Source organism: Cryptomeria japonica, chromosome 3 (genome assembly GCF_030272615.1).
Source record: "Cryptomeria japonica chromosome 3, Sugi_1.0, whole genome shotgun sequence".
Classification (NCBI taxonomy): Eukaryota; Viridiplantae; Streptophyta; class Pinopsida; order Cupressales; family Cupressaceae; genus Cryptomeria; species Cryptomeria japonica.
Window position 1 is genome coordinate 791,086,016 of NC_081407.1, and position 27,917 is coordinate 791,113,932.

The following is a 27,917-nucleotide window of genomic DNA, read 5'->3' on the forward strand; positions in this document are numbered from 1 at the left end:
TTTAGTCTAGCCAAGTTTTTAAAGAAACTCGCCGAGTTTTTGGCAAAAACTCGGCGATTATTTGGCGAGTTTTTTCTGCGAGTTAAAGTCAGAAAAACTCGCAGAGCTCAAAAAACTCGCCGAGTACTCTGCGAGCGTGCCAACACCATTTATATTAAAAGTTTTTAAAAAAATGTTACATAAATGTTTGAGCACAATACTCTATTGTTCAAAACTATGGGATCTAATGGTGAGCCAACCTTCCATAACTTTGGATAGGCACTCAATCTAGGAAGGGAGAACAAATCTCCATAGTTACTTATCTAGTGATTGAATGTTTGTAGATTTTTCCTCTCAATGCCTTCCCTGAAGAGTTGCAAAGCTTGTCTCGTTACTCTCTTATTCTTTACCGTGTTTGCATCAAAGATGTTCGCAATCATGCCTATTGACGGGTTCTTCTTCATGGTTAGTAGCATTTCTTATTGCCTCTTGTTTCGCAAGCTTCACTAAACTGTGGATTAGGAATGTCCCCAAGTCTTTTGAGTTTGGAGCTGGAGTATGTTTGTTAGAAAGAGTTGATAGACCCAACCATCATGTAGGTATCCTCTTGACCTTTTCGCTGACCCAACAATTTTTATGAGTGCATCCTTCACTTCATTCTCCTCTACTTTTAATAGCCTCTTAACTTGACTTTTTGTGTCCACCTTTGCACAGTCTAATCTTTGCCTATTCACCATCTTTGCTTGGTACAATGCTTGTTCATCTTCTTATATTCTAACCTTTTGCAGGAGCATGATTGACGTCATCTTGAGGAGGATGTTCTAGGACACCATCGAACCCCAAAAAAGCTTAGAGTGATTTCACATTCAATTTTCAATTAGACTCATGAGTTTGTCATCATTTGATCAATATGAGAGAAGCCACATAATGGATGCCAACAAGTTGTGACTTCTAATCCAAGTTCATTTCCAACTTTGCATGGGATAGTCTGTATCGCCCAACTATCAAGTAATTGAACCACTGTATCTAAACTTATTTGCTTTGAGCTTTCCAATGTGTACTAAACAACCTCCTTGGCCCTTACAACCCTTTCTTGGCTAGTTCCAATGCTGGAATGTACATCTATTTGATCAAAGAAGCATGCATTGTCATACCACATATGGCGTGGATTCTCACTCAACTACCAGTCATGAGATTGATATCTTCGAGGGTTGGTGCCACCCTAGGGGGGAACAAGACAATCTTATTCTCCAATCAACTTGAAAGAGTGATCACTTTACCTCTTTATTCTCCCTTTCTCTCCCTTCATTGGAATTTGTATGCTTGTCTAGTCCTCCAAAACTTGAGCTAAGCCAGTTTAGTTCTCTGCCCTATTCTACATGATTATGTCTTCCAATTGAGTCACACCATGGTTTGCTAAGAGGTCAGCAACTTTGTTTGATTCTTTGTATATGTGGGCTAGAGAGAAGTCTTCAAAGTTCTCTAGTTGTCTCCATATAATTTCTACCCATGGTTGTAGTCTCCAACTTGTGGACTTTTTATTTCTAATCGCATTTATGCATATTTGAGAGTCTCCTTCAACCTCGATTATTCATATGTCTTGTCTTTGCATAGGTTGATTCTTGCTCTGAGGACAACAAATTTCTTTGGTCCATGTGGAATTTTCTTAGATAAGACCTAGAATAACTCTCCCTTGTTGTTCCTTATGATACATTGAACACTTGAGGCTCTGACATTGCCCTTTGAAGCCTCATCAAAGTTCATTTTCAGCCTTCCACTTGGTGCCTTTTCTTTTTAATTTGGGGTTAGCAACAAATGTGGGGGGGGGGGGGGGGGGGGCATTTGAGCTCCCTCCATTTATTCATTAATTTGTCGTCCTATCTTGTGAAAGTTATTTTCTTTTGAGATTTGGCATGTGAGTTCATCCATTCACTTAAACTCTTCTCCGCTTTATAGATTATAGTAGCAAGTGGCAGTTTGTATTGTTGAAGATTCTTTGCTTTCTTTCTTTCTAGATGTTCCAAATTAGTATTGGTGGGTAGGCATATGAGATGCCTATCTAGAAGGATTTGTGATTCAATTTTGCTCAATTGTGGAATACCTCTAGTATTTCATTTTGGTGGGGGCTCAATCATTCCAATTCCAACATGGTACATAGCCAATCCCAACATAGCTGTGAACGGACAGGTTAGGAGGTGGTTGACTGTTTTTTCATTTTTTTTTATAGAACACACCAACAGGGTCCTTCAATTCTAATTGTTTTCAATCAATCCTCAGTTAATTTGCTCTTGTGGAGAGTAGTTTAGGTGAATGCTCTGGCTTTTGGTAGCATCCACTTGTTCTAACACATTTCGTTGGGCCACAAATCGATTAAACCAATTGTTGTTTGAATTCGATAACCCAATAATCCCCTGACCTAGATGCACACTAATTGATTCTTCTTTGTCATTTAGTGTGATTGGTTGTGAAACAACAACATCTAATAGTGTCTTCTTGGCTTTTTCACCAATCGAGAGTGCCTTGATTTTGGTCCAGTAGTGTCCACCTCCCATTTTTGAGCTTACCTTTTCCACATAATCTACCACCCTTATAACTTGTATGGTGGATAGCCATGGCATACATTCTGACAAATTTTTTAAGTTGATCAATGGGCAACGCCTATTCCATGCATCCTTCCAAAAGTTTGCACTTCAACCGTTGTTCACTTGCCATGTTAAGTTCGACATGAACCTCCGAGTATGGGATCCGGGGGGGGGATTAGTAATTTTCAATATTCTTTAGGTTTGTTGTTGTCTCGATATTTGTTTTGTAGGATCTTGCACTAATGTTTTTCAAGTTAATATATTTTCCATATCAAATTTGCCCCCAAAGCATTTTTTTGACTTTGATTTGTTTGATACTTTCTTCGCTAGCCTCTTTCCTCTATTTGGTTGTGTCCTAGTGAATTAACATGATTCTTTTGATGTCATTTGACCCCTCCCAAATTTTTTTTTTCATTGTTCATTCCATGTTTTCCGTTTCTTTCCTAGTGAGTTGGATACATGACATGGCATATATTGGTATAGCAGCAAGGACCTCCTTAATCATCGCTATTCGGTCAACCAAAGTGAGCAACCTCCCTCTCCATGTGGTTGTTTTGTTCTTGCAAGATTCCATCGTGTTCTTCTAGAGGTTTGTCCTACCTATGCCAGCGAAAACCGAAGCACCAATTACTTGCAAGGTATCATGTCTATTGAGAATTTTAGGAGATATGTAGTCTTCTTTTGCATAGATTTCTTTGTGTGAAAACATAGATTTTGGATTTTTCCTCATTTATGTTTTGGCCTAATATCTCCTTGATTGTTTTTGCCTCTTGCAATGAAGCTTCTTTCAAAAGAATGGTGTCATCAACAAACTGCTGATAAGTGATTGGGTCCACATTTTGTGCAACTCGAACATCTCTCAATCTGCCTCATCTTCTATTTCTTTCAATCAATCTCCCAAGTGCCTCCAGCATAATGACAAACAAAAAGGGTATCACAATCCATTTGTACTTTCAAAAAACCCACATGGGTTTCCATTTACTAGAATGGAGTGTGTTACCATGGAGATATAGTGGTATATTAATTTGCATCGTGTGTTGCAGAATCCAAACTGTTTTATTACATTGATTAGGAACCTCCACTTCGCTTGATCATAGGCTTCATTGGTCACTATTATACTATCTGCCATCTCACAACTCACAGTGAACCCAATCTAACTGTTTGAAATTTGGTGACCCCTTATAGACTTCAACTTGATAGCCATAGCTTTGGCGATTATTTTGTACAAGGTGTTGCATAGAGAAATCAGTCTATAGTTTGAGTCGTCCTCACAGTCTACCTTCTTTGGGATTAGGGCTATTAGCTATTGTTCAAGTCCTTGACAAATCTTCTCTTCTTTCTAAAGTTCTTTGCAATTTTTCATGTTTCCTTTCCCAAGAATTCCCAACATTGGTGGAAGAAGAGAGACGGGAATCCGTTGGGGCTTATGGATTTGTTGGGGTGCATTTGAAATGTTGCTTATTTAATTTATTCTTTTGTAAAGGGGGCTATCAACATTCTATTGTTGGCATTCGTTACAAGCTCCAACATGGCTTCGAGAAGTTCTCTAGTTTCAAGAATGTCCAATGCCCCATTGAGATCTAGCAAACTGTTGAAGAAGTTAACGTCTTCCTTTTGTATTCCTATTGAGGTGTTGATAGTGTATCCATATGCATCCTTTCCAAACTCTATCTTGTTCTAATATCTTTTGATCTTAGTTGAATTATGGAAGAATTTTGTGTTGGTATCACCATCTAATAGCCAAAGTTCCTTGGACTTTGACCTCTATTTTACTACTTTTGCCAATATTTCCTCTTGCTCGTCTAGAAGGTTCTTTTTTCCTTGCATAGTCTTTGTTGTTCATCCCATGTATTATAATCTTTTCATTCAATGTGTTTTGTTCCTGTTTGATCCTGAGTTTTTCATCAAAGATATTTTTGAAGGACACACTCCATTCCTTGAATTTGTTTTTTATGTGCTGCAGCTTCTTGTTGAGAATATAGCTCTTCATACCAAATGTGGTAGGTGTAATGTTCCACCAATCTTTGATGAGATCTTCTAAGTCCTCCCTTCTAAACCACATTTTTTTCAAATTTGAGGTAACCTTTCATCGGAGGGAGGACTTCTGTGATTGGCAATTCTATAGGAAGATGGTTTTGAGCCAAATAGAGGCAGGATTTTTTATTCCAGCAAAATGTTTGTATTAAGCCATTAGCCATTGTATAGAAATCGATCCAGTCTCTTTGCAATGTTGGTGAACCTCTTGTGACAATTTGTCCAAGTGAAAGATCCTTTCTTGGGGATAATATATCCTAATTTGTTAGTCTCCATGAACCTCCTCAAATCTTTCATCAATTAGGGTTCTGTTATTAAGCCCCCACATTGAAGTGCCCGCCCCCCCCCCCCAACAAGCATTTTTCTCAAATATGAGATGCAATTTGTGTGCTTGGGGACTCCCATAATTTGATCTTCTCTTGATTTTTGATAGCCCCATAAACATTAAATAAGAAAAATTCCAGATCAGAAGACTAATTGCATATCTTGCAAAGGATCCAATTTGTTGCTTTGGAGATGATGTAAATTGCAACTTTGTTTTGTTTCCATAAAATTCCCAAGCCTCCAGCCATGCCCAAGGTGTCCTTGAAGTATTCCTCGCAGCCAAATTTTTGAGATTAGAATGATTTGCTTCACCTGCTTGCAACTTAGATTCTTGTAATATTATAATCTCGCTTGACATATCTTCTACTTAGCGTTTAAATGTAATAATCTCCATGCCCTTGATCTTGTGAAATAAACAAACCACAAATTAAAACACTAATAATGTTAACCCTTTCAAATTATCCCTTTCAAGTTCTTAAGTTAATTGGATGCCTCATGAGCGCATTTAGGACTTAGAGATGCATGGCGGATTTAGAGGGATCCTCTGCACAATGATGCTGGGTGGGTTTTTGAGGGTTAAATGCTCAAAGGTTAGCGTACTTAAGGGTCTTACATGCATATTTTGGAGCACATCCCTTGTAGAAGCTTGCACAAATGGAGGTTGGCTTTGAAGAGATTAGTTTTGCTTGCAAGGTTGGCTGGCTGAGGGAAACAACTACCTTGGACCTCATGCAAATAAGCATTGATTACTCCCTTCAAAACACAGTCTCAGAATCAATCATTGATTAGGTCTGCTTTCTAAGACTGCAAGTGAAGTCTAGTTTTGATCTTTGATCAGATTTTTAACCCCCCCAGCTTGATTCTTAGGTCCAAGTTGATATATCTCTTGGTCTTATTTTCACTTCTTAATTGGGCACATTTTGACCCAGACCTTACAGAGCAGGTTTAAGACACCCTTGTGCACAATAAGGGCACATATTAGAGGTAGTAGTGTATGCACAAAAGTGCATATAAGCGGGTTTCAATAGGTCAAGCGCATAAGGCATCGCAAAAACAAAAATCAGGTTTGACTGATGCTTGAAGGTATGATTTGTTTAAGTCAGATATCTGATTTACTTGCGTCTCAGTTCTGATTTTACTTCCTTAAGGTCTGATTCTTATGCCTTTTGTCTGATCCTCATATGTTTGGCACATAGAACGTATTGTCTTGTACAATCTCTGAATAGAGCGCATTTAGAAGGCTCATTTGCAGAGCGGGTTTGAACCATAAGCTTGCATAAGCCTTGTAGTTCCACACAAAGTTGCCAGAAAGACCCCCTCCCTTTGGGCGTATAGGGAGCTCGGCCTTGCACTAGCGCATCCTAGGTGAAGTCTTGCAGAGGTGAAGAGCGGAATTCATGCATTGCCTTGCATAGGTCTGCTTGGAGTACATTTGATATTGAATGAGTTGATCTCCATTTTATAACCTCCTTACCTTACAATTAGCTTTGTTTCCCTCCATCAAGTTGGCCAGAGCATGCTTGCACATCAAAGGATATAAATAAAGATTGGAGCTACCCTCACATTTCATAATTTCAATTCAAACCTTGATCAAGCCTGCTCTTCCCTACGAACTCAAATCTGCATTTAGGATTTAAGAGGTCTAATTTTCATGTTTAAAGCCTGATTTTTAACATTTTGCAGATCTGAGTTTCATCTCTAATCACTCCCTCCTTTCTCTTCCTTGGCGCAAATCCACCCCCTGCTTGTAATGGTGGGATTGAACTCTATATATGCACAAAATTATGATGAGCGGATCTCAGGGGTAGAGCTACACAGAGTAGGGCGCATCTTGCATAGGTGTATGCACAAAAGAACCTTGCTGAGTGGCTTTGACTAGTGTGCATGCACTAGCCTAGAATAGAGCAGAAATGAGGCATGTACTTGCACAAAAATGTTTTGAGTGCACATTGCAGGTGCACATGCACAAAAGGTGAAGAGTGGGATTCATCTGTCGATTTGCACATCATATCTTCTTGAACGGTTTTGAGCAGATGAAGTGCACAAGATGCTGAGTGCAGATTGCGAGTGTAGACGCACAAAATTGAGTGTATATTGCACTTTTGCTTGCACAAGTTTTGCTGATTGGGTAGCTCCTCTACACTAACTTGGGGTGCAAGGGCACATATGGATGAAGTGCTTGCACAACCTAGATCACAGTTTGTACCTCTTCATACATTGGACGCATTTGGTGTGTATGCACAAGATCATCTTGGGCGCTAATTGCATGTGTGCATGCACAAATTTATACATAAAATCACCCCCTTGACTCAACTCTTAGACCTTTCATGAGTTGCACTTTTGACCTCTGGCATGCACAAAGTAGGGCACATTCTACATGCTGTCTTGCTCAAACTAAACCTTGGTCGGATTTTGATAGTGTATGCACAATTTACCCCCCTTGGACTTGCACAAATTTGGACACAACTTGAGGGGGTTGCTCTAAACTTAGACAAATTTTCACATTTTTCCGACCTAGGTCTTGCATAGTGCAGACTTGCAATTCATGGCTCCATGGTGATGGGCTTGCAATTCCTGACGAAACTACAAGCAAGCTTACCACTACTCACTTAATCAATCCCTCACCACATCATTCATCTTGACGACACTAGCAACCTAGACAACCTTAGCAACCTACTTCAATCTTGACATTCACACAACACACCTCTCATCCACTAGCAAAGGTTAACATCCAAGGGATTGCCAAGCTTGAAGGCGACCTAACTAAGACACCTAAGTTAAGCAAAAAGTGGGGGTCCCCATTTGCAATGGAGCGATGTATGAAAACGTCACAACAGGAGCCTTTCTAGTTGCAATGGCTATGATGATTCATTTGCTAGATTATTTGAAGATAGTAGAGAACATGGAAGGATATAATTGACCCAAAATAATAATGGGAGAAAAAATAAATGGAAGAAAGAACACATGGATGAAGCAAAATAGCAATAATGAATTAACATGCAAGAGCACCTAAACGTAAATGTAGAAATCGAAAGGTATGTTAGAGAGAAAGTCAATGCCATAATGTGGACAAAACAACTTGGGAAAAAAGGGAATATTATACCAAACAATTCAATCCCACATGCGACCACGAGAAAAAGAACGATATTGGGGTGGATACAAAATGGAAAGTGAAAATGCAAATAAACTAGCTAAGAACTAACTCACACCATCTTAGGTGCAACATGGGGAGGTGGAAAACACCCAAACAGGAGATGGTTGATAGGGTTTATTGTTTCTGCACATCAAGGTCACAAGAAACAAAATGACATTACATCATTGTGGAATGTCCCCTTCTCATTAGTATGCAGACATTCACGGGGTTGGCCTATTTTTTGACCCTCGTAGGCCAAGGAGTTGATGAGGGGGTTGTCTTGGCAGCTACTTATGGCTTTACATTTTATTTTACATGATTTTATGGTGAGATAATGTGTTCTCACGTATGATGTCACGTGTGCACTTTATATTATGGAAATATTTTAATAGTTACTAAAGTGCAATTAACAGATTATTTTAAGGAGGTAATTAAATATTATTTTATAAAAATGGAATCTTCTAGAAGGAGGCTGATTCATGTGTGGGAAAAGGATAAAAAGGGAATGAGCCTCATGCTGTACATCATCGGTTATTTGACATCTCTTCTTGTGTTAGAACTTGTGGAGCCAAGAGTTTCTGCAGATCGATGGTCATTGGGAATGATCCCTCCCTTTGATACGCATAACTGAGGCGGTGAAAGATCCTCCGAAGGGTTGCCATTGTGAGTGAAGGATACCTCAGTCGTTCATACTTGAGTTTTTTGTGACAGCTTTCATGGTAGACGATTTTGGAGAATACTACAGCTCATTGATATATTTGTCATCTATGCTTGCATCGATATATTAAGGAAGGCAAGGCGATATCCTTAGGAAAAGATTGGAGGTGAAATTGAGGTGGTTTCAGATTATATATCAGGTCTGAAGCAAGTTCGACCAGTCCTTCCGTACCCCACGATTTTGCTCATAACTTCATCTTGGAGCATTGATTCAGTCCTAGATTGGAGTGGCCACTTGTGAGGTGTTCATCGATGATGTTAGATGCTTGATAAGGAGTGAAGGAGCTGATAATTATTTATTATTGCCACTTGCATCAGAACAGTGGCGATTTTGGTGAAGGGTTCGATTCGGCACTAGGAAGGCATAGGGTTCAACTCTCGGGTGCCATAAGATACCTAGTCTCATGAACACTATCAAAAACATTCATTTAATCCAAATTGAGATTCTATCTACATTTCTTCTTCCATAAGATAGGTTTATCGTTCATTATCTAGGAGGAGAGCTTGAATTTCAGCTATTTTGTTCTCTAAGCGAACCTTTTTATGTAAGGTGTTTTGGAAATCTAGTCAATTCTATTCTTTTAATTTGAGTTCAAGAGATTTTATTTTCTTGCTGAAGACATACATCTTGGTGCAAAAATAAACACGATACCCTTTCCAATAATTAGTAACCACCTATTTGAAGCTCAGATGTTTTAGCCACATCTTTTCAAATTTGAAAGGAACTCTTTTGGGGAAATTATCCTTATCTAGATTAAAGATATTGGTCAATGATTGGATTTGGTTTCAGTCAGGTTCTCAAACTTTAAAAAACCTAGTTATCAAACCATGAAGTGGAGGCTAAGAATCTACCGATCTTAGCAAGTATTTTATCCTCACCCTTTTTCATATGTGACCATGAAACCAATCCTTTTGGGGATTGCTATTCCAAAGATCCAATTCTGTGATAAAAGAGACAAATTTGGCATTTTCATTAAGGATTGAGAACCTCCCTGTTTTTCTAGACAAACAAATTCAAGGGTTGAAATGCCTCATCTTTGATTTGGTTCCGACATCACTTCTTCCATTGGTTGACTTGGGGATCATAATCACTGAATGACAAGAAAGCTAAAGTTTAGAAGTCATACCTTGAATCTGTCCAACTACCAAAATATCCAAAGAGACGATCTCTTGCAATATGAGCTTCTAGTGATATTGCATTTGATTATTTCTCAATTTCCTCTAAGAGGAGAGAGAGAGAGAGAGCTATTGCTTAGAGTCAATCTTAGTTTCTTGGATCAGAGCAAAATATTTGGATTGAATGTCTCCAAAAAACTCAAGAATAATTTTCTTGGACAAGGAGTTCAATCCCTGAATATTCCAGGATATGATCATCATTGGGTTGTTGGAAAAAGGTGTCTCAGCTTTGCATTCCTGATGTTTGTATTTATTAATATTTGTTATTTTGGCCTTATATTGGGAAATGGGGCACCCACTTTGTGTTGGCATTATTTGCCATATGTCAGATAATTTGGGAAGTGTGTAAGAGGTTATAAGAACATCTAATGTCATTATGATGTGTAAGAGCATCTTATGACATTGTAAGATGGGAGTTACTTGTGACAGATTCTTGTGATGCGTACAAGCACATTAGAGAGGGTTCACATTTGAATCTTGACTAGCATTAGGACAAGTCAAGAGGCATCTTTGAATGAGTTAAATAAGCCAAAATGGGGTGTCCAAATTGCGGAGTTAGATATGACAAGCTATGATTGTTATTAGGGGGGTAATGACCAACTTGGGCATTGGAATTTGCACCAAGTATGATTCACATTTTGGGTCATTGTTTTGTCCTATGTTTTTGAAAAACCACTCTTGGTCTATGGTTTGATATTGCCCATTTATTGGTGCTTGGAAATGGAATATTATATGAGTTGTTAAGTTGATTTGCAAGTATTCTTATGTTGCCAAAATTGCTTCAGTGGTACATTTTGGTGATACTCCTATAGATGCATAGCCTAGATATTGTTGTGTAACCATAGTTGCTAAATGATACAATGATCATGTTTTTGGAATGTGGGTTTTTTTCTCTCGGAAGTGTTTTCCCCACATAAACCTATGTTGTGGTATAATGCTTATTGCATATTCTTTTTACAAAAAAAAATGTTTATAGTTTTTGTTCATTCTTCCCTCAAAGATTAGTGTAGGAATATTTTTCTGCACCTTTTTTTTCGTCTCATTTGGTATTAGAGCCTAATCACCACACATTCTAGGTGTTAGGGACATGTTATTTTGTGCCAATATTGAATTAAGTGGGAGCTTGTTCAGAAAGAAATATTTTTGAAGGAATAATGGCAAGCACATTAGGATAGAAATGGAGAAGTTTTGGGGCACTAACTTTGATCTATGGGTTGCAACATCTGTATTCAAACCTATTGCAATGTCACAAGTTGTCTAGGATGTATGGGACAAAAAAGCAAGGGGTCTCATTACATTTTGTTTGGCAAACTTGTTGAATGTCGCACAAGCCCTTTGGAACAATTTGGGAGAAATTTATTAGGTCAAATCCTTGGTGAATAAACTTTTCTTGAGAAAGAAGTTGTATACCCTTACAATGGATAATGATGGTTTTGTAGCTGAGCACATGAACACATAATATGATCGTGACCTAGTTGACTTTGTTAGATTGGAAATGAAGGATCATTGCATGATACTTCTTTGTTCTTTACTAAACTTATGGGATTGCCTCATGATGGTCACTAAGAGCACTACCTTTAAACTCAAGATGGATGAGGTTGTGGCATTACTATGAAGAGATGAAGAGAAATTCTTTCAAATTAGCTAAGGAGGCCCTATTAGTTTGTGGAATACCAAAAGAGAGACAATAAGGACAAAAAGAGAGATAAGTCTAGATCCAAATTCTATGGGAGATCCAAATCTCTTGGAAAGACCAAGGCTAAGTGTTGATTCTCTTCAAACAAACCGAACCTTCTTCTAATTATTGGAAATTGAATGCATGCAACAGTTTAACTAAATTCTTCTTTAATTTTTCTCAAACTTTACATGCACAGGATTATTATTATATGCATGAACAATAGACAGTAGTTACAATCTGCTTTCCTAATCTGCATGTGACAAATTTTCCAAAGAACTCACTAATGAAATGCCACAGCAGTGAGATGGATTGCAGCGTTAAGGAAAAAGCAAGACAATGTAAGCTGCTGCTATTAACTTGACTCAGATAACTTCAGAAATTCTGCCGTTTGTTGCTGAATGCTGGGAATGTCTCCTCCAAAACACAGCAATAGTGATAGCTGCGTTGAATTGCTGCTCCAGCTGTAGGGAAATACTGAAGATTCACCAAGCACAGGCCTGGGGCTATGTCGAGCCTAAGAATATAGGGGTTTCGTCCTGTAAATGCAGAAATTGCAGAGCACAAGATATAATAAAGTTTGATGAGTGAATAATCTTTCTTCTAGCATCGAACCCCCTTATATAACAGCTTCAACCATCTCCAAAAAGAAATCGATACTTCTAGAGGCTTCTCCCTTGGCAACTTAGGAAAATAAATATAACTTCATTAAACATTAAATGACTCCCAAGTACTATCGCCTAGATGAAATAATGTTATGACTTAAAAAATGGCCCCTCTTTAAGTCATAATGAATAATTATAATAATTATCCATTATACATTAGCTTTTTTGGCCATATTTCAATTATTCCCTTTTATTGTTTATTTATTCTAGCCTAGGGAATAAGGTAGGCTAGAATTTGACTTCCTGTAGCCTGTCAATTGAGAAGGGGCATTACAGTCCTCCCTTCCCGAGATTGCTGGCCCGTCAACAATTGTAAATTGGGATGCTGAAGAATCTCCTCTCCTCCCCAAGTTGCATCCTCAATCGGTAAATCTTTCCACTTAATCAAATATTCCTAGACCACCTTGTTTCTTAGTCTCCTTTCTCTCCAATCAGCAATACCTTTTGGAAGAAGTACCAAACATCCTTCCTCATCCAAGGGTGGTAGCTCTGGGGATGGCATGATATGCTAGCCCAATGCTTTTTTCAAACAAGAGACATGAAAAACATTATGGATCTTATTGCCTTTAGGTAACTCTAGCTCATACACAACTTCACCTATCCTCCTGAGAATCCTGTAAGGACTATAGAATGGTGGTTTCAACTTTTCTGCTCCGCTTTTCTTTAGAGATGACTGTTTGTATGGTTGAAGGCGTAAGAAAATCAAATCACCAACCTCAAAAGATCTTTCAACACGATGTCTATCTGCGTACATATTTTGTTGATTTTGTGCATGTTGAATGTTGTCCTTCAATGCTTGGAGAATATCTTGATAAGTCTGAATTGTCTCCTCAGTCCGAGGTACTTTGTTATCCTCAAATGCCAAGTCCATGAATGAGAGTGCATCATATCCGTAAAGTTCTCTAAAAGGAGACATGCTTGTGGACATGTGATAGGTGGTATTGTAACAATACTCACCTAGATAGAGCCATCTCACCCATGCACGCTACTGCCCTGTCACATAATTGCGAAGGTACCCTTCTAACCACTTGTTCACTACTTCTGTCTAGCCATCCGTTTGAGGATGGTAGTTGGTAATGGGTGTCAATTAAGTTCCCACTAACCTAAACAACTCCTGCCAAAACATGCTCATGAATCTATTGTCTTTGTCGCTGACAATGGTTTTGGGGAGTTCGTGCAATGTGAAGATCTCTCCAAAATTTGTGGGAATTGCAAAGAAGTGGGTATATTTTGTGAGTCTATCTACGACCACAAATATGCAATCCTTCCCCTGAACGCGAGGAAGTCCAGTAATGAAATCCATCGAGAGTCCTGTCCACTTTTGCTTAGGAATAGGAAGTGTTTGTAGAAGGCCTACCAGAAATGTGTGCTCGGACTTGTTCTGTTGACAAGTCAAACACTCTCGAACATGCTGCAGAACATCATCTTTTAATCCCTTCCATGTAAATCTCTCACACACTCGACGATAGGTCTTGAAAAAGACTTGATGACCTGCCATGGGCACATCATGTAGCGCCCTCAAAATCTTGGCCTTCAATTTGGAGCCATGTACAAGGAAAATTTTGTTCTTGTAATAGATGACATTGTCAATCACTGAATATCTATCATCTTGTACCTTCCCATCCAACAAATTTGAAGCAAAATAATTCTTCACATATTCTAAAATTAACTGGGATTTCCAATCTGAGGAAATCTCTGTGAGGGAGCACAATGTCGGTCTCCTAGATAATGCATCAACAACTATATTCTTTTTTCCATTAACATATTCAACATCAAAATCATAACCTTATACTTTACTTACCCATTTCTGCTAACGTTCATTCAGGTCTTTTTGTTCTAGGAAATACTTGAGGATGTTATGATCAGTGTGGACCACAAATTTCGTTCCCACTAGGTGCTGCCTAAATTTTGCTAGCGTGTGCATGATGGCCAGCATTTCCTTATCATAAGTTGAATACAGCCTCTCAAAATCTCTAAGCTTCTTGCTCTCATAAGCAATCAGGTGCCTGTATTGCATATGCACAACTCCTATACCCTGTCTTAAAGCATTACATTCCAAGACGAATGGTTGTGTGAAGTCTTGTAGTGCGAGTACTGGACATGTGCTCATAGCATCCTTAAGCTTATCAAAAGCTTTCTATGCTTCTTCTGGCCATAGGAAAGCACCCTTCTTGGTCAAGTTTGTCAAAGGAGATGCTAACTGTGAAAATCCTCTAACAAATCGCTTGTAATACGAACATAAGCCAAGAAAACCAAGCAGCTCCGTTATGTTTGTTGGTGGTGGCCAGTCCAAGATCACCTGAACTTTCTCTTGGTGCACTTTGACTCCTTCAGCACTAATGACATGTCCCAAATACAAGATTTTTGTCATTCCAAATTCGCATTTGGAAGCCTTGGCATACAATGACTGTGTCTCCATGATGCCCAAGACCACATCCAGAAGATGGAGATGATCTCCCCAAGTCCTGTTGTAAATCGAGATATCATCGAAGAAAACTAGAACAAATTTCCTCAACTGTTCTCGAAATACATGATTCATACAACACTGAAATGTTGCTAGCGCATTTGTGAGTCCAAAGGGCATGACCAGGAACTCAAAATGCCCATAATGGCAACGAAAAGTAGTCTTGTGAATGTCCTCTTCTTTGACTTGTATCTGATGATATCCAGAGCGAAGATCGATTTTGGAAAAGTACATGGCCCCGTGTAGTTCATCGATCCTGGTTATGGGATATCTGTTTTTAATAGTCTTCTTATTCAGTGTTCTGTAGTCTATACACATGTGCATAGTCCCATCTTTCTTCTTCATCAGAACCACCGATGAGGCAAATGGGCTCAAGCTAGGTCGTATATGTCCCATACTGAGAAGCTCCTCGATCGTCTTCTCAATCTCCTCCTTAAAGTGACATGGATGTCGGTAGGGTGTGGTAATCACTGGCTTTGTGCCCTCCTCCAACTCAATCACATGCTCAAATCCCCTATCAGGTGGACGACCAGGAGGTATGTCTCCAAAGACTATACTATGCTTGTCTAGCACTGTCTGAATATCCACGTGGTATTTTGGTTTAATGTTGGAAGTAGGCTTGGTGGTTACAAAACACCGAACTGCCCAATCCACATCACCATGCTGAAATAAAGCCTCCATCCTTCTGGATGATACAACTCGTGGACCCCTATCAAACATTGCCCTAAGCACCATCTTCTTACCATCCACCATAAATTCCAGCTGCATTTGTTTGAAGTCCTGAACATAACGTTCAAGTGACTCCAACCTCTCTAAGCCCAAAACAACATCTATGTTACTGAGCCCAGGCACAGAGAAATTTCCTATCAATGTATAATCTCCAATTTGTATGTGGAGTTGGGGAACCACTTTAGTGCAAGTCAAAGGGAAACCATAAGCTACTATGACGTTGAACCTTGGAAACTCCTCAACCTTAAGTCCATGCTTCATCACTAATCTCTCATCAATGAAGTTATGTGTGGCTCCATTGTCAACTATGCACACCATCTTTTGTCCCTTAAGGACACCCTTCAGTCGAAATGGGTGGCTGCGAGGAACTCCGGATAAAGTAGCAATGTGAGGAGTCTCTTTTGTTGGAGTGTCTTCCAGTTCTATCTATGGCTGATTCTCTTGTGCAGTATCCTTATCAGTACTAATCTCCTGTTCATCCTCTTCTTCATCTTCAGATATTACCTCAATGAGGTGCACTTTGCCTTTACCAAGGCAACAATGGCCAGGGTCCCATGGTTCCTTATAGTTGAAACATAACTTTTTCCTGCGCAGTTTGTTTCTAGATTCCTGTCCTGGTTTTGGTGGAGTGTTCTTTTGCTGTTTGAAACCTTTTTGTTTCGACGGAAATCCACTGAAGGTCTTCTTCTACGGTTGGAAGGGAGGTGTGGTCTCTGTTGATGTGTTTTTTATGCACATGTGAACACAGAATAAAATACCCAAAAGTATCTTATCCTCTCTTGAACAAAGCTTCTCAAAAGCTGAAGATTGGGTTAAGGATCACTTGAGACAACTCCAAGGTTCTGGTATGTTGGGTCACGACGTGTGGATAAGCACAGTTGGTTGATGTAATTGCTGGTATCACAAGGGGACTTACGTTTGAATGCCTAAATGCTTGATTTTTTGGATCCTAGGTCCTATCTACTCAATTGGAAAAAAAAAGAGCAAAAGGGATGGGGTTTGAGAAGTCTACACTACTCCTAAAACCTAGAATGTAAGAAGATGAGTTAATGACTAGATGGAATCCAATCGAGCGAGGTCTCACCATCAAACTGAACAATTTGACACAAGCTCAGTGCAATCTTCTAAGGACATTTCAAAGATGTTCAAATCATTACCATCAAACATTGCTTACCATTCAAGTTAACGCATAAACAATGGGTGTATAACAATTTGAATTTAAGCTCATATCACTCCAGTTGACCACACAAGGCCCACTTACAATCAGTAAGAGGCTAGTGGTATGGACTAAGCGGATTCCCCATGAGTACATTCAACAAATTCCTCCATTCAATCTAATTTATTTATCATCTAACATGAAGATCCAACAAGAAACCATGCACATTGTAAAGAAACAACACACTTCACCATAACTTCAATGAAAATGGAGTTAATTTACAACTTAGGCAACAATTTCTGCCTTCTCCTCCTACTTTACTCTAATTGCTATTCTATCCTTCAAAACTATCTATTCTTCTATTGCTATTAACTATTAGCTAACTATTTGCTGACTATTAACCTTTACAAATGAAGAGCTTGAGCTTTATAATAAGAGCTCATTACAATGAATGACCAGGATTGAATCTCCACCAATGGCCAAGATTTTACAATGAAACCCTAATTAGGGTTTGTTACAACAAACTCTTCTTAGCCATTGAGAATGTGGACCAATAGATATTGAGGGTAGTTACATTGGAGTTTGTGCCTTCATATATGAGCTTGATTCATTGAACTTGGACGCGTTGATGTGGACCCCTCTAATTGGTGGAGTAGTGATTGGGATGCCACCTCAATCTTGCACTTTGTAGACTTGATTTGATTCATCATCATGAAGGGATGTTGAGAGATATCTTTTGATACTCAACATTATCTAGCTTACTTAAAGTGATGATGATGATGAGAAGCAAACTTTGATTAACTCTTCTGAAACTATCTGCTTCTTCGATCATGCTTGATGTAGGTGTTGTTTTTGAAGTATTGATGTACTTTTGATGTCACCACTATCTCTCTCCTTTGGAATTCCTTCTCTTGTGACTCCCTTCATGTCGTTGATGTTGTAGATCATGTCTTTGTGTAAGAGTATGCTTCTTGTATGATCTCCTTATTTCTTTCTTCATCTCTTGTAAAACAAACAAGCAAGTATTAAATACACTTGATATATAGGTTTAATAAGAGCATATGAAGAGAATTCGCCCTCATGAAGAGACACTTGAAGTTGTTTTTTCGCTCTTGGAGAGGAGCTCTTGAAGTTTACTCCACCCTTGATGGTCATTAAGTTGCGCTTATCTTTTGAACTCGCTCTCCTCCATTTTCTTGAACTTCACCCATACCCTTGGATTCTTGAACTTCGTTGATGTATCTCATTTCCTGAAGTCGCCTATGTGCATTGATTTTTGAAGTTGGCTCTTCATGCTTTAATCTTGAAGTCGCTTGTATACCTTGACTTTTGAAGTTGCTCACCTTACTGAGATTATGAAGTTGCTAATGTAGATCAAATCATGATATTTGCTCATGTGGTTGAGTTTATGAAGTTCGCTCTTATACACCATTTTGTGAAGTTCATTCGTCCTCAAAATGTAAAAATCGCTCATATACCTTGAGTTATGAAGTTCGCTCCAAATCTTGAACTCGTGAAGTTTTTTCTTGAGTGTTTGAACATGAAGTGCTCTCAAATTTCCTTCATTCCTCCAATTTCAACATGAAGTTCACTCATGTGTGCACATTGATGAAGTTCGCTCCACTATCCCAACTCATGAAGTTCGGTTGAAATCTCTCAAACATGTAGTTTGCTCCAAATTATGAATTCATGAAGTTCACCTTTGTACGAAATTCACTCCATTTCCTTGACTCATGAAGTTCGCTCCAATTTTCAAATTCATGAAGTTCACCTTCATAGGAAATTTGCTCCATCTTTCTCAAATAATGAAATTCGCTCTCAACCTCTAACTCATGAAGTGCATTTTATGTAAAATTCGCTCCATTTTGTCAACTTATGAAGTTCGCTCGCAACTTCTAACTCATGAAGCGCACTCATGCTTCTCAATACACTTGAATTCGCTCTTCTACCCTTGCTCCAAACTGTAAGCTTATTAAGTTCACCTTTGCATAAAGTTCGCTCCATTTCATTGATTTATGAAGTATACTTGTAAAGTTCGCTCCAAATGTCTCAAACATGAAATTCGCTCCAATTTGTCAACTCATGAAGTTCGCTCCAATTTGTCAACTCATGAAGTTCGCTTGAAATCATCAACTCATGAAGTTCATTTCAAATTGAATCTATTCAAGGCAAGTGTTATCAATCATCCTTCGTTTCCCTTTCAACTTCGCTCATGTAGGCTTGCTCATGTGTGCTCATTGATGAAGTTCACTCCAAAAGGCTAAGTCATGAAGTTCGCTCCAAAAGGTGAAGTCATGAAGTTCGCTCCAAAAGGTGAAGTCATGAAGTTCTCTCCAAGATGCCAAGTCATGAAGTTCGCTCCAAAAGGTGAAGTCATAAAGTTCGCTCCAAGAGGCTAAGTCATGAAGTTCACTCCAAAAGGCTAAGTCATGAAGTTCGCTCCAAGAGGCTAAGTCACAAAGTTCGCTCCAAGAGGCTAAGTCATGAAGTTCGCTCCAAGAGGCTAAGTCATGAAGTTCACTCTTGAGTGTTTGATCATGAAGTAAGTTCTCTCAATTTTTCTTTATTCCTCTACTTCTAATCTCGCTCATGAAGCTTTGAAGGTGAAATTCGCTCCAATTTTCCCATTCATGAAGTTCACTCCAAAAGCTCAACTCATGAAGTTGAAATTCATTCATGTGTGCTCATTCATGAAATTCGCTCCAAATCTCTCAAGTGCTCTCAAATTTCCCTCATTCTTCCACTTCAACATGAAGAAGTTCGCTCCAAATCTCTCAAGCATGAAGTTCGCTCCAATTTGCCAGTTCATGAAGTTCAAAGTTCACTCACCTGACCTTGAAGATGAACTCCTTCCGAAGGCTTTGCTTATGAGGTAGATTTCACATCAGGACTAAACTCTCCTTTGCTCACTTTCACTTACTCAACTTCAATACATGATAACATGCTCAACATGAGATCTTAGAGTGAATTTTCGCTCTGTGGGAGAAGTGCAAGGAGTTCGCTAGACAAGGAGTGTTCATGAAGTGGAGTTCGTTCTTTTAAGAGGAGCACTTTGAAATGACCTTCAAATTAGCAATCCTTCCTCGCTCATGGTTGAACTCATGATATCTAGGCTTTGTAAACTTACTTCATACTCATGCAAGACTATACACCTGACTCCTAGCCTTTTGAGCGCCTATACCTCTCTAATGCAAAGGCTAATAGCTAAAGACATCAAACACGACCTAGAAAGCAGGAAAAAAGTGGGGGTCCCCATTTGCGATGGGGCAATGTGTGAATACCTCACAACAGGCACCCACTGGCAGTGCTAGGAGAAGTGGAAGTGATTATGCCTTGGCTGGGCAAAGGAAGTGTTGTAAAATGCCTTGGTTGCTGATCTAGGCAATCAAAGGAAATTTTCATGCCTTAGCCAAATTTAGCATTTTATCTCTGATTTGGCAAGCAAAGATACGAGTCATTCATTTCCTTAGCCTTGAAAACTAACTAACTTCACTTCATCCTAAAGAGAGAGACTTAGCCTGATTTCCTCCTGGCCACTTAAGATGCTATACCTCTTCCAAGTGAAAGGCTAATAGCTAAAGACTCAACAACTACCAACGCCTAAGCTAAGACAACTGACTTAGGAAGCGAAAAAGTGGGGGTCCTCATTTGCAATGGGGCGATGTGTGAAAACATCACAACACAAAGTATAGGAGAAACCATTTAAATTGTCATTTAATTTAGGCAACAACAGTACTATCGTAGTTAGCATTTCTATCCTTAAAAGCAAAATAAATCTAAAGTGAACATTTTCTGATTGATTTATTAATGAAGGCTATTTTTATATGTTGATAGGCCTTAGTCAATGTACTCACAAAGTCACTATAACTAGTGTTGGTAAAGTCAGCCAGGATAGTTAAAAAATCGTTGATTTCATGGCCAGAAACTGGGAAATATTATGATATATGAAAAAGAATTACAATGACAAAGTCATGTCACAGTGTTCCATGGGGACGCGTCCCCCCCCTTTTTGGGCGCGTCCCCCAGTCAGAAACGTCTCGGGGACGCGACGTCCCCCGCTGTCCCGCCACCGCCACCCAAGTGCCGCCGGGACGCGGAGACGTCCCCGCGTCCCCGCGTCTCCCAGGGAGACGGGGAGACGTGGTGACGTCTCCTTGGGAGACGTCTGGGCGTCTCCCAAAGGGGCAACAGGAGACGTCGCGGCGTCTCCCCGTCCTTCGAGAGACATGCAGACGTCTCTCCAAGGATGGGGAGACGCCCAGACGTCTCCTGTTGCCCCCACATATATGCAATATTTAATATTAAAATTTTAAAAAAAGGTGACTTTTAAAGTTTTTTGAGGGTTAAGGGGTAACTCTAATTGGATGTGGGCCAAAAGAAAAATAACACCCGACGCGCAAGGGGCGCTGCCCCCAAACCCCCGTTGAAAAATATAGGGGGAAACTGCGCCGATAGAAGTAGGGAAAATCTAACCTCCGAGTCTGATTAGGCTCCATATAACAACACAACTTAGAAATCTTGGTATTTAGATTTAGTATTTCAAATTTCCTATAGTCTCATTTGAAATATAATTCTTACACTGTAATACTGTCATACATCTTTTCAAAACTAGTTTTTCAAGTACTATATGTATATGTATAACTATATCAGCACCACCACCCCGCCACCCCCCCCGCCGCCGTCCCCCCCGCCATCCCCAAACTTAGGCCCTTGGTCCCCCCGTCCCGTCCCCGCGTCCCCCCGTCCCCAACGCCCGTGGAACACTGGTATTATGCCATCGACCAATATTGGGCTTAATCTGTATCTCTAGTCTCTTGTAATTCTCAGGCTGTCCTCCAATAGCTGGATTATGCAACTTATCTGCATTGCTTAAGTGAATACCTATGTGGGCTAATAACATTATGGCCTATATCCATGCTTCTAAGTGTTTTATTGTTGCTTGTGTTGGCAATATACAAATGTAGAGCAAATTTGAAAGTAATGTGCAATTATAAATTAATTTCAATTTCATGTAGTGCTTGTGGTTATGTTATTTAGGTACATACATAGAATCATTGCAATAAAACATTTTCCCAATATATTTCCAAAATAATTGAGCAGGTGGCAAGGGATGCTGAAGGTACTATTTTGGGTGGTTTATTAGAAGCACCCCTTCAGCCATCCACTAGAAAAAGATATCAGGTATAATTTGATCTTCTGGTATTTCTGTGTAGGCATTATCTTCATTCATTTTTCAAACGTTGGAAGATTTTTGTATTGATAGTTAGCTAAGAGTCAATAATATGTCAACAGGGAACAAATAATACTTTTGTTTTCACAAATGTTTCTGGAAAGCCAGATATATTTCGTCCAACAGGTAAATATTGCTATCCTTATCCAGTATGTAACTAGTTAATTGACATAGATTGCACATACATTAATCTCCACTAATATGTTTAAAGAGGAAATTCTACTCACATGTGTAACTCTGCATCAAGTTTGAATTTCATGGTTAGTCCTATTTTTCCTCTCCTTTATATGTATTTGACATTTGTTAAAGATATGGTGTTTTTTCGTTTTTGGCATATTGTATATGCATGCATCTGAGCATAATCTACATATGAATAGATAGAAAAAAAGATCGAGATAGATAAACAAGTAGGCAGACATATAGGAGGGATGACAGGCATATAGGCAGGCAGGGCAGTTCTTATTTCTTGCTTGTCCATCTGGAGGTAAGTGGGTAGCTAGATAATTGGCTTTGAAGTATACTACATCTTGCAAGTGGATTTTAGAACAATTTATGTGGATATACCATGATCTGTAAATTGCGATGTTTATTCCACAAATGCAGTCATCAACATACGGGTTAGCATTGCTCAGATTTCTCAACACTCCTTTACACCCATTCTTACCATCTAAAATGGAATTTCTTTTTTGCAATAAACCTGGAAGGCCCAGGAACTGAAGAACAAAATGGTTATCATATCCCAGATGCTGGCATCATTACAACCACCAGGTACATAGCCAAAATACCAGATTAGAGACACATGACCAGTTGCCTAACTAATGAGATATTGACCACAATAGCTGAGAGAGAAAAAAACATACAAACCTGCCTCATATAATATAATCACTGTATTGACCCAAAAGCAAGAAATAGAACTACACACAGCCATTCTATCCCATAGCTAAACGAAAATAGCTAGACCATAACTAACACAAAAATTTGCCCATGTACCAAACCCTAACACAGAACCATAACGGTTTAAGAATTAAAAAATGGTGCAGCTGGGCAAATTACTCTGGCCTCAAGCACCCCCTCCAAAAACTTTACATTTTTCACAAGAGACTACCTTACTAGGCAGAGCCACAACCACCATATCATCCAAATCATCACCATCGCAACATTCAGAAAATGTCAGAATTGAATCCACAAGCAACCCTGTTGTGACCTTTCCACACATCGCCCCATTGCAAATGGGGACCCCCTATTTTTGCTTTTTAGGGTTTTGCCTTGGTGTCGCAAGTACGAATCACCAGTCTTTTTACAATGAGGAGTTAGAGTTTCTTGGTGGTCATCAAAGTCAATTAGGGAAATGTAATGTCCCTACTTTGAAATATAATTTAATAATAAATAAGAATAAAATTAAAATACAAAAGAATAAATATAAAAATAAAAATAAAAATATAATTAAATATAATTAGAATTTGATTAAAGTTAATGAAAGGTCAAAATGCATGAAATGATAAGTTGTGACTTCCTCAAACGTGAGATATAAAAGGGAGAAGAGAAACTCACTTGAGGGTGGGGGGAGAATTTGAAAAATGAGAAGTGCAGATCTAATTTAAATAAGAAGTGCAGATCTGATTATAAAAGGTTATGTCCCTTCCAAAGGGCAGAAATAATGAAGAGTTGCACTCTTTCAAAAGGTGCTAATGGTGAAAGGGTGTGTCTCTTGCCAAAGGGCATGCATGATGAAGAGGTGTGACCTCTCCCTCACATTGAGAGATTTAAAGGAAATGAATCAAAGCATCCAATAACATCACCCTTGATAAGATCAGAACTGTTATTATGTTACAGGCAGTAACATCTTTGTTCTTGGTGGTATGCATGGGATGAGCTGAGAATGTATGCTTAATATATGAAACCTGATAATATTTTCATGCAGAATTAATAGTAATATTAATAAGGACTGCGATATGTATGACAGTCATACTTAATTTCATATATATATTCATAATACATAAGAAATTAGTATACTTATAGTCTAAATCATGTTATTACTGTCGGTATTTAAGAAGATGAGAATGAGATGTTCCAAAGAGGGGCAGTCTAAATCCAAGCAATAGGTTAAGTCCCAAGATAGGGTGGGGATCAGCGACCCGTAAGCCTTGAGGGTATGGACCCAAGATAGGTAAGGGCTTGGATCTGTAAACTTTGAGGGAACCTATTGTATTTGGTCTCTAAGCGCTTTGGTAACATACATAAACCCTTCTCCCTTAAACTGAAGTAGTAGCAGGGTCTGATATCTATATTAAAAACAAAGAATCATGAAATTAATCATCTAATGAGGAAAATAAATAAGAACTTGTTAATAATTTATTGAAGAATATCAATCAATTTTAGTATATTGAAATAGATCAAGTAGGGGACATTACAGGAAATCATGATCGAAACAGTGTTTGGACACCATCAAAGTGCTTAGAGGGCCTATAGGACGAAAAATGCAATTGATTTGGGTCAAATTGGACAACTTTCTATTTTTAGAAAGTTTGTTTTTTCTGCTTTTTCCTATTTTTTAGGAACTTTTGTTTTTGGCACTTTGGGACCGATCCCCGAATTGGCTATTTTTAGAAAATTCTTCCTATTTTTTAGGGATTCTCGCTTTTTCTATTTTTGGAAAGGGGGGATCTAGGGTTTGGTTGGTCTGTTCAAAGTCATGAGGTTTCATGGTTTTCAAAGGTAAAATTTTGTGTCTCCAGGATGAAAAAGCAAAGGAAAAATATCATCCAAATTCAAATTTATCCGGAAAGCATTTATCTTCAAAATTTGTCAGAATGAAAATTTCTTGAGAAGTTAGGAAAAGCAAGGAAAAGAATTTCCAAAGTCCTACCCAAGTGAGGAAAAGAATTTCCAAAGTTCTACACAAGGAAGGAAAATTATTTTCAAAGTCCTACACAAGGTAGGAATATTATTTTCAAAGTCCTACGCAAGCACATCAATAAAGTCCTACTCAACATGTCACAAAGTTTGCTAGCTCCGATTTGGACCAGGAAGGAAAAATGTTTGCAAAGTCCAACTTGGACTAGGAAAGAAAATCATGAACTCCGATTTTGAAGAGGAAAGAATTTCATCAAGTCCGCCCAGCATTGGGAAGGATTTTTGTTAAGCCCGCCTAGAAGAGGAAATTTTTTGGTGAAGTCTGATTTGCAAGTGGAAAAATGTTCATGAAGTCCACCTTGGTAAGGAAAGAAAATCACAAACTCCGCCCAGCATGAGGAAAGAAACTTACCAAGTCCAATTTGAGCAAGGAAAGATAGAGTACGATTCAGGAAAGAGAGTGAGTCATGAGTTCAACTAGAAATGAAATTACAAACTTGCCATGAGGACTGAATTCAATAAAGAAACAAAACGATTTAATTAATGACCAAGTTTGATGAATGTAAAGAAAATAGAAACAAATCGAAATTGAATTTGGAAAGGCAGATTGGATTTCTAAAATGCAATTTGAACTTCTCGAGAAGGTTCATGCTTATAATAATGTCTCACATTTGTTGCAGAGCAAGGCATTTCGAAGATTTCCAAGACATTTCAAAAGTTTTTTAAGGCAGTGAAGGGGAAGCGAACTAGAGTTTTTCAGACACAAACAAAGATTTCCATCCATTTCTCATCTCATTTTCAAGGTGACAGGTATTTCAGTTCATTTCCTGCCTTTTGATAAAGTTTCAAGGCACGTCTTTGGTGGATTTTGGTCAGCGTTTTTAAAAAAAAATTGAAGTGACTTAGTCTGATTTTCACATTATTTTCCAGAATTTGGGTCTGATTTCAACATTAATTCACAGATTTTGGGACTGAGTTTTTCATTTTCAGATTTCTTGAGGACCAATTTCAGTCCCAAACTTTCAAATCAGACCAAGTTTTCAAAATTTTACTAAGTCTTTCTTCAATTTCAAGGTGCTTTTTTGCACTTGCAGCTTGTTGGTTATCTAAAGTGTTGAGGAATTGAGGTGAAAAGGACCAAAATCAGAACTCATAAATACCATCAAAACTTCAAATTTACACTCAAAGTATGGATTCTAACTTAATGTTTTGGTTTTTGCAGATTGTAGATGACAGCTGAGGCGGACTCATTGAGGAAAACACAAATGAAGTTTCAAGCAAATAAGGACTTCCAATCTGAATCGAAGATGTCTTCAACATGGAAAAAGGTTGGTGATACCAACCTTGGACATATTGATCTCAAAGAATTCAAAAAGAGAATGCATGGACTCGATAGACAATTGCCTACGCCTATTGCCAGGAGGAATTTCAAGGCATCAAGAAAGAAAAGTCCTCAGACTTGGTGAAAATATAAAAAAAAAAATCCGGGTTTCTTGGGGGATTTCATCTACAATCCCAGACCGATTGAAGCAATCAGGGCAACTTCTTGAAGGATTTCATCTCCTAAAGAATTAAAGACATGCTCCAAATCAGAATCAAATGGTGACAAGAAGAGTATTCCAAACAAATTTCCATACTTAGACAAATTCTTGACACAAATTGGAGAATTCAAGGGATAACATCAATCCAGTTCAAGCAGGAGGAATTTCAAAGCAATCGGGAAAGAAAATTTCAATAACTTCAAGTCCAGACATTTGCTCCAAGGGGAGACTTTTAGACCTCAAAGATTCAAATGCAAGTGAGAAGAAGAGATCGAAATCTCGAAAGGAATCCAAGATCAAAGCTTGGAAGAAGCAAGCACAAAGGACAGAGTTGTCGGCAAGGAAAGATACTCTAAGGCAAGTACGTGGAAGAAGAACAAAATGATGAAGGACATCCAACACCCTGAGGTGGCACCTCGTCATCTTCCAACCAATCAAATTGTTCCAAGTCAACATGTCCAAGTTCAATGAACCTAACTGAAGCTTCTATAAGGCACACTCTGCAATGCAACAACCTTCTATTTTTATTATTGGTTTATATTTAGCAAAAGGACAAGTGTCCCCAAATGTAATTTTCTCATTGGTCGAGAGTTAGTTAGTTGTAACAAACCCTAATTAGGGTTTTATTTTGTAATCTCGACCGTTGATTCGAAATCAATCATGGCCATTGAATTGTAATTGGAGAGCCTATAAATTGAGCTCACCCCCCATTTGTAAAACATGGGAGCATGTTGCAAAACATGTTGAGATAAGCAAGTTGTTGCTTACGATTGCCAAAGCAATAAGTAATGCATTGTTCGAATTGATGGTGATTACCTCTCTTATTTCGGAGTTTGCATGGTTCTTATCCCTCATCATAGTTTAGATTTTATTTCATGTATGTTAGACGAATGCAATATCTGATAAGTATTGATTTATGGTGAATCTTTTGCTCATACGATGATGAACAGATGATTTTTGTTCATTGTGCAAAGTTAGTCTGAGCTTACTTTGTGGATGCTTAACTTTTGTCTGGATAAATACATTCAATTTGATGGTAGTCATTCATGACGTGAAAATCATAAGCACACCCTTTGAAGATTTCATCCACTTTGTGTAGTTGTCCCCAGCGTGGCGAAGCAAACATGGTTAGTGGTTTCACATAGTCAATACCGTCTCTTGAATTCTTAGGAATAGATTAGAACTTCTAAACCCTTATCTCCTTTTTAGTTTCCTTGAAGTCCATGATCCAAGACCCAAACGATAGAGCTTCATTGTGTAGACCTTCATTGTCTAGACCTTCATTGTGAATTAAATTACTACCAGCATATCACAACGCCCATTGATCTTATCCACACGTCAAGACCTAACAAAAGAAACCTTGGAATCGCCATATGATCTTCTCGCAATCTTAGCATATGCGGTGATTTTGTTCAAGAGAGGATGGAGTGTCTTTGGACATTTTATTCTATGTTCGGTGGGTAATAAAACACACACCAACAAAACCTCTCTTCAAACTCTACACAATTTCCTCCACTGAATGCTACAAACATTATTGCCTTTTCTTTGTAGCATGTAAGTGATCAAGGAGGCAGTTCAAATATTATCTTGATTGATGTGTCGGGCAGAAAATTCACCATAGCCAAGCAAAGCCTCACACTTAGTGCCCCATCCATGTCC

At 38.6% G+C, this 27,917-nt stretch overlaps 1 protein-coding gene across 9 annotated transcripts in view; it reads left to right on the plus strand.

Moving 5' to 3' along the window:
* Positions 1 to 27,917, plus strand: part of LOC131069594 (uncharacterized) — a 49,973-nt gene that overhangs the window by 17,012 nt on the left and 5,044 nt on the right. For 7 of the 9 annotated variants that reach the window (XM_058005106.2, XM_058005104.2, XM_058005107.2 and 4 more), the window contains 2 exons: positions 21,735 to 21,815; positions 21,927 to 21,990. In XM_058005106.2, the coding sequence (XP_057861089.1) occupies positions 21,735 to 21,815; positions 21,927 to 21,990 (145 nt within the window). Of the gene's footprint in view, positions 1 to 21,734; positions 21,816 to 21,926; positions 21,991 to 25,397; positions 25,571 to 25,939; positions 27,031 to 27,917 lie in introns of those variants that run through there. The other 2 variants (XM_058005111.2, XM_058005109.2) reach the window with 2 other exon arrangements.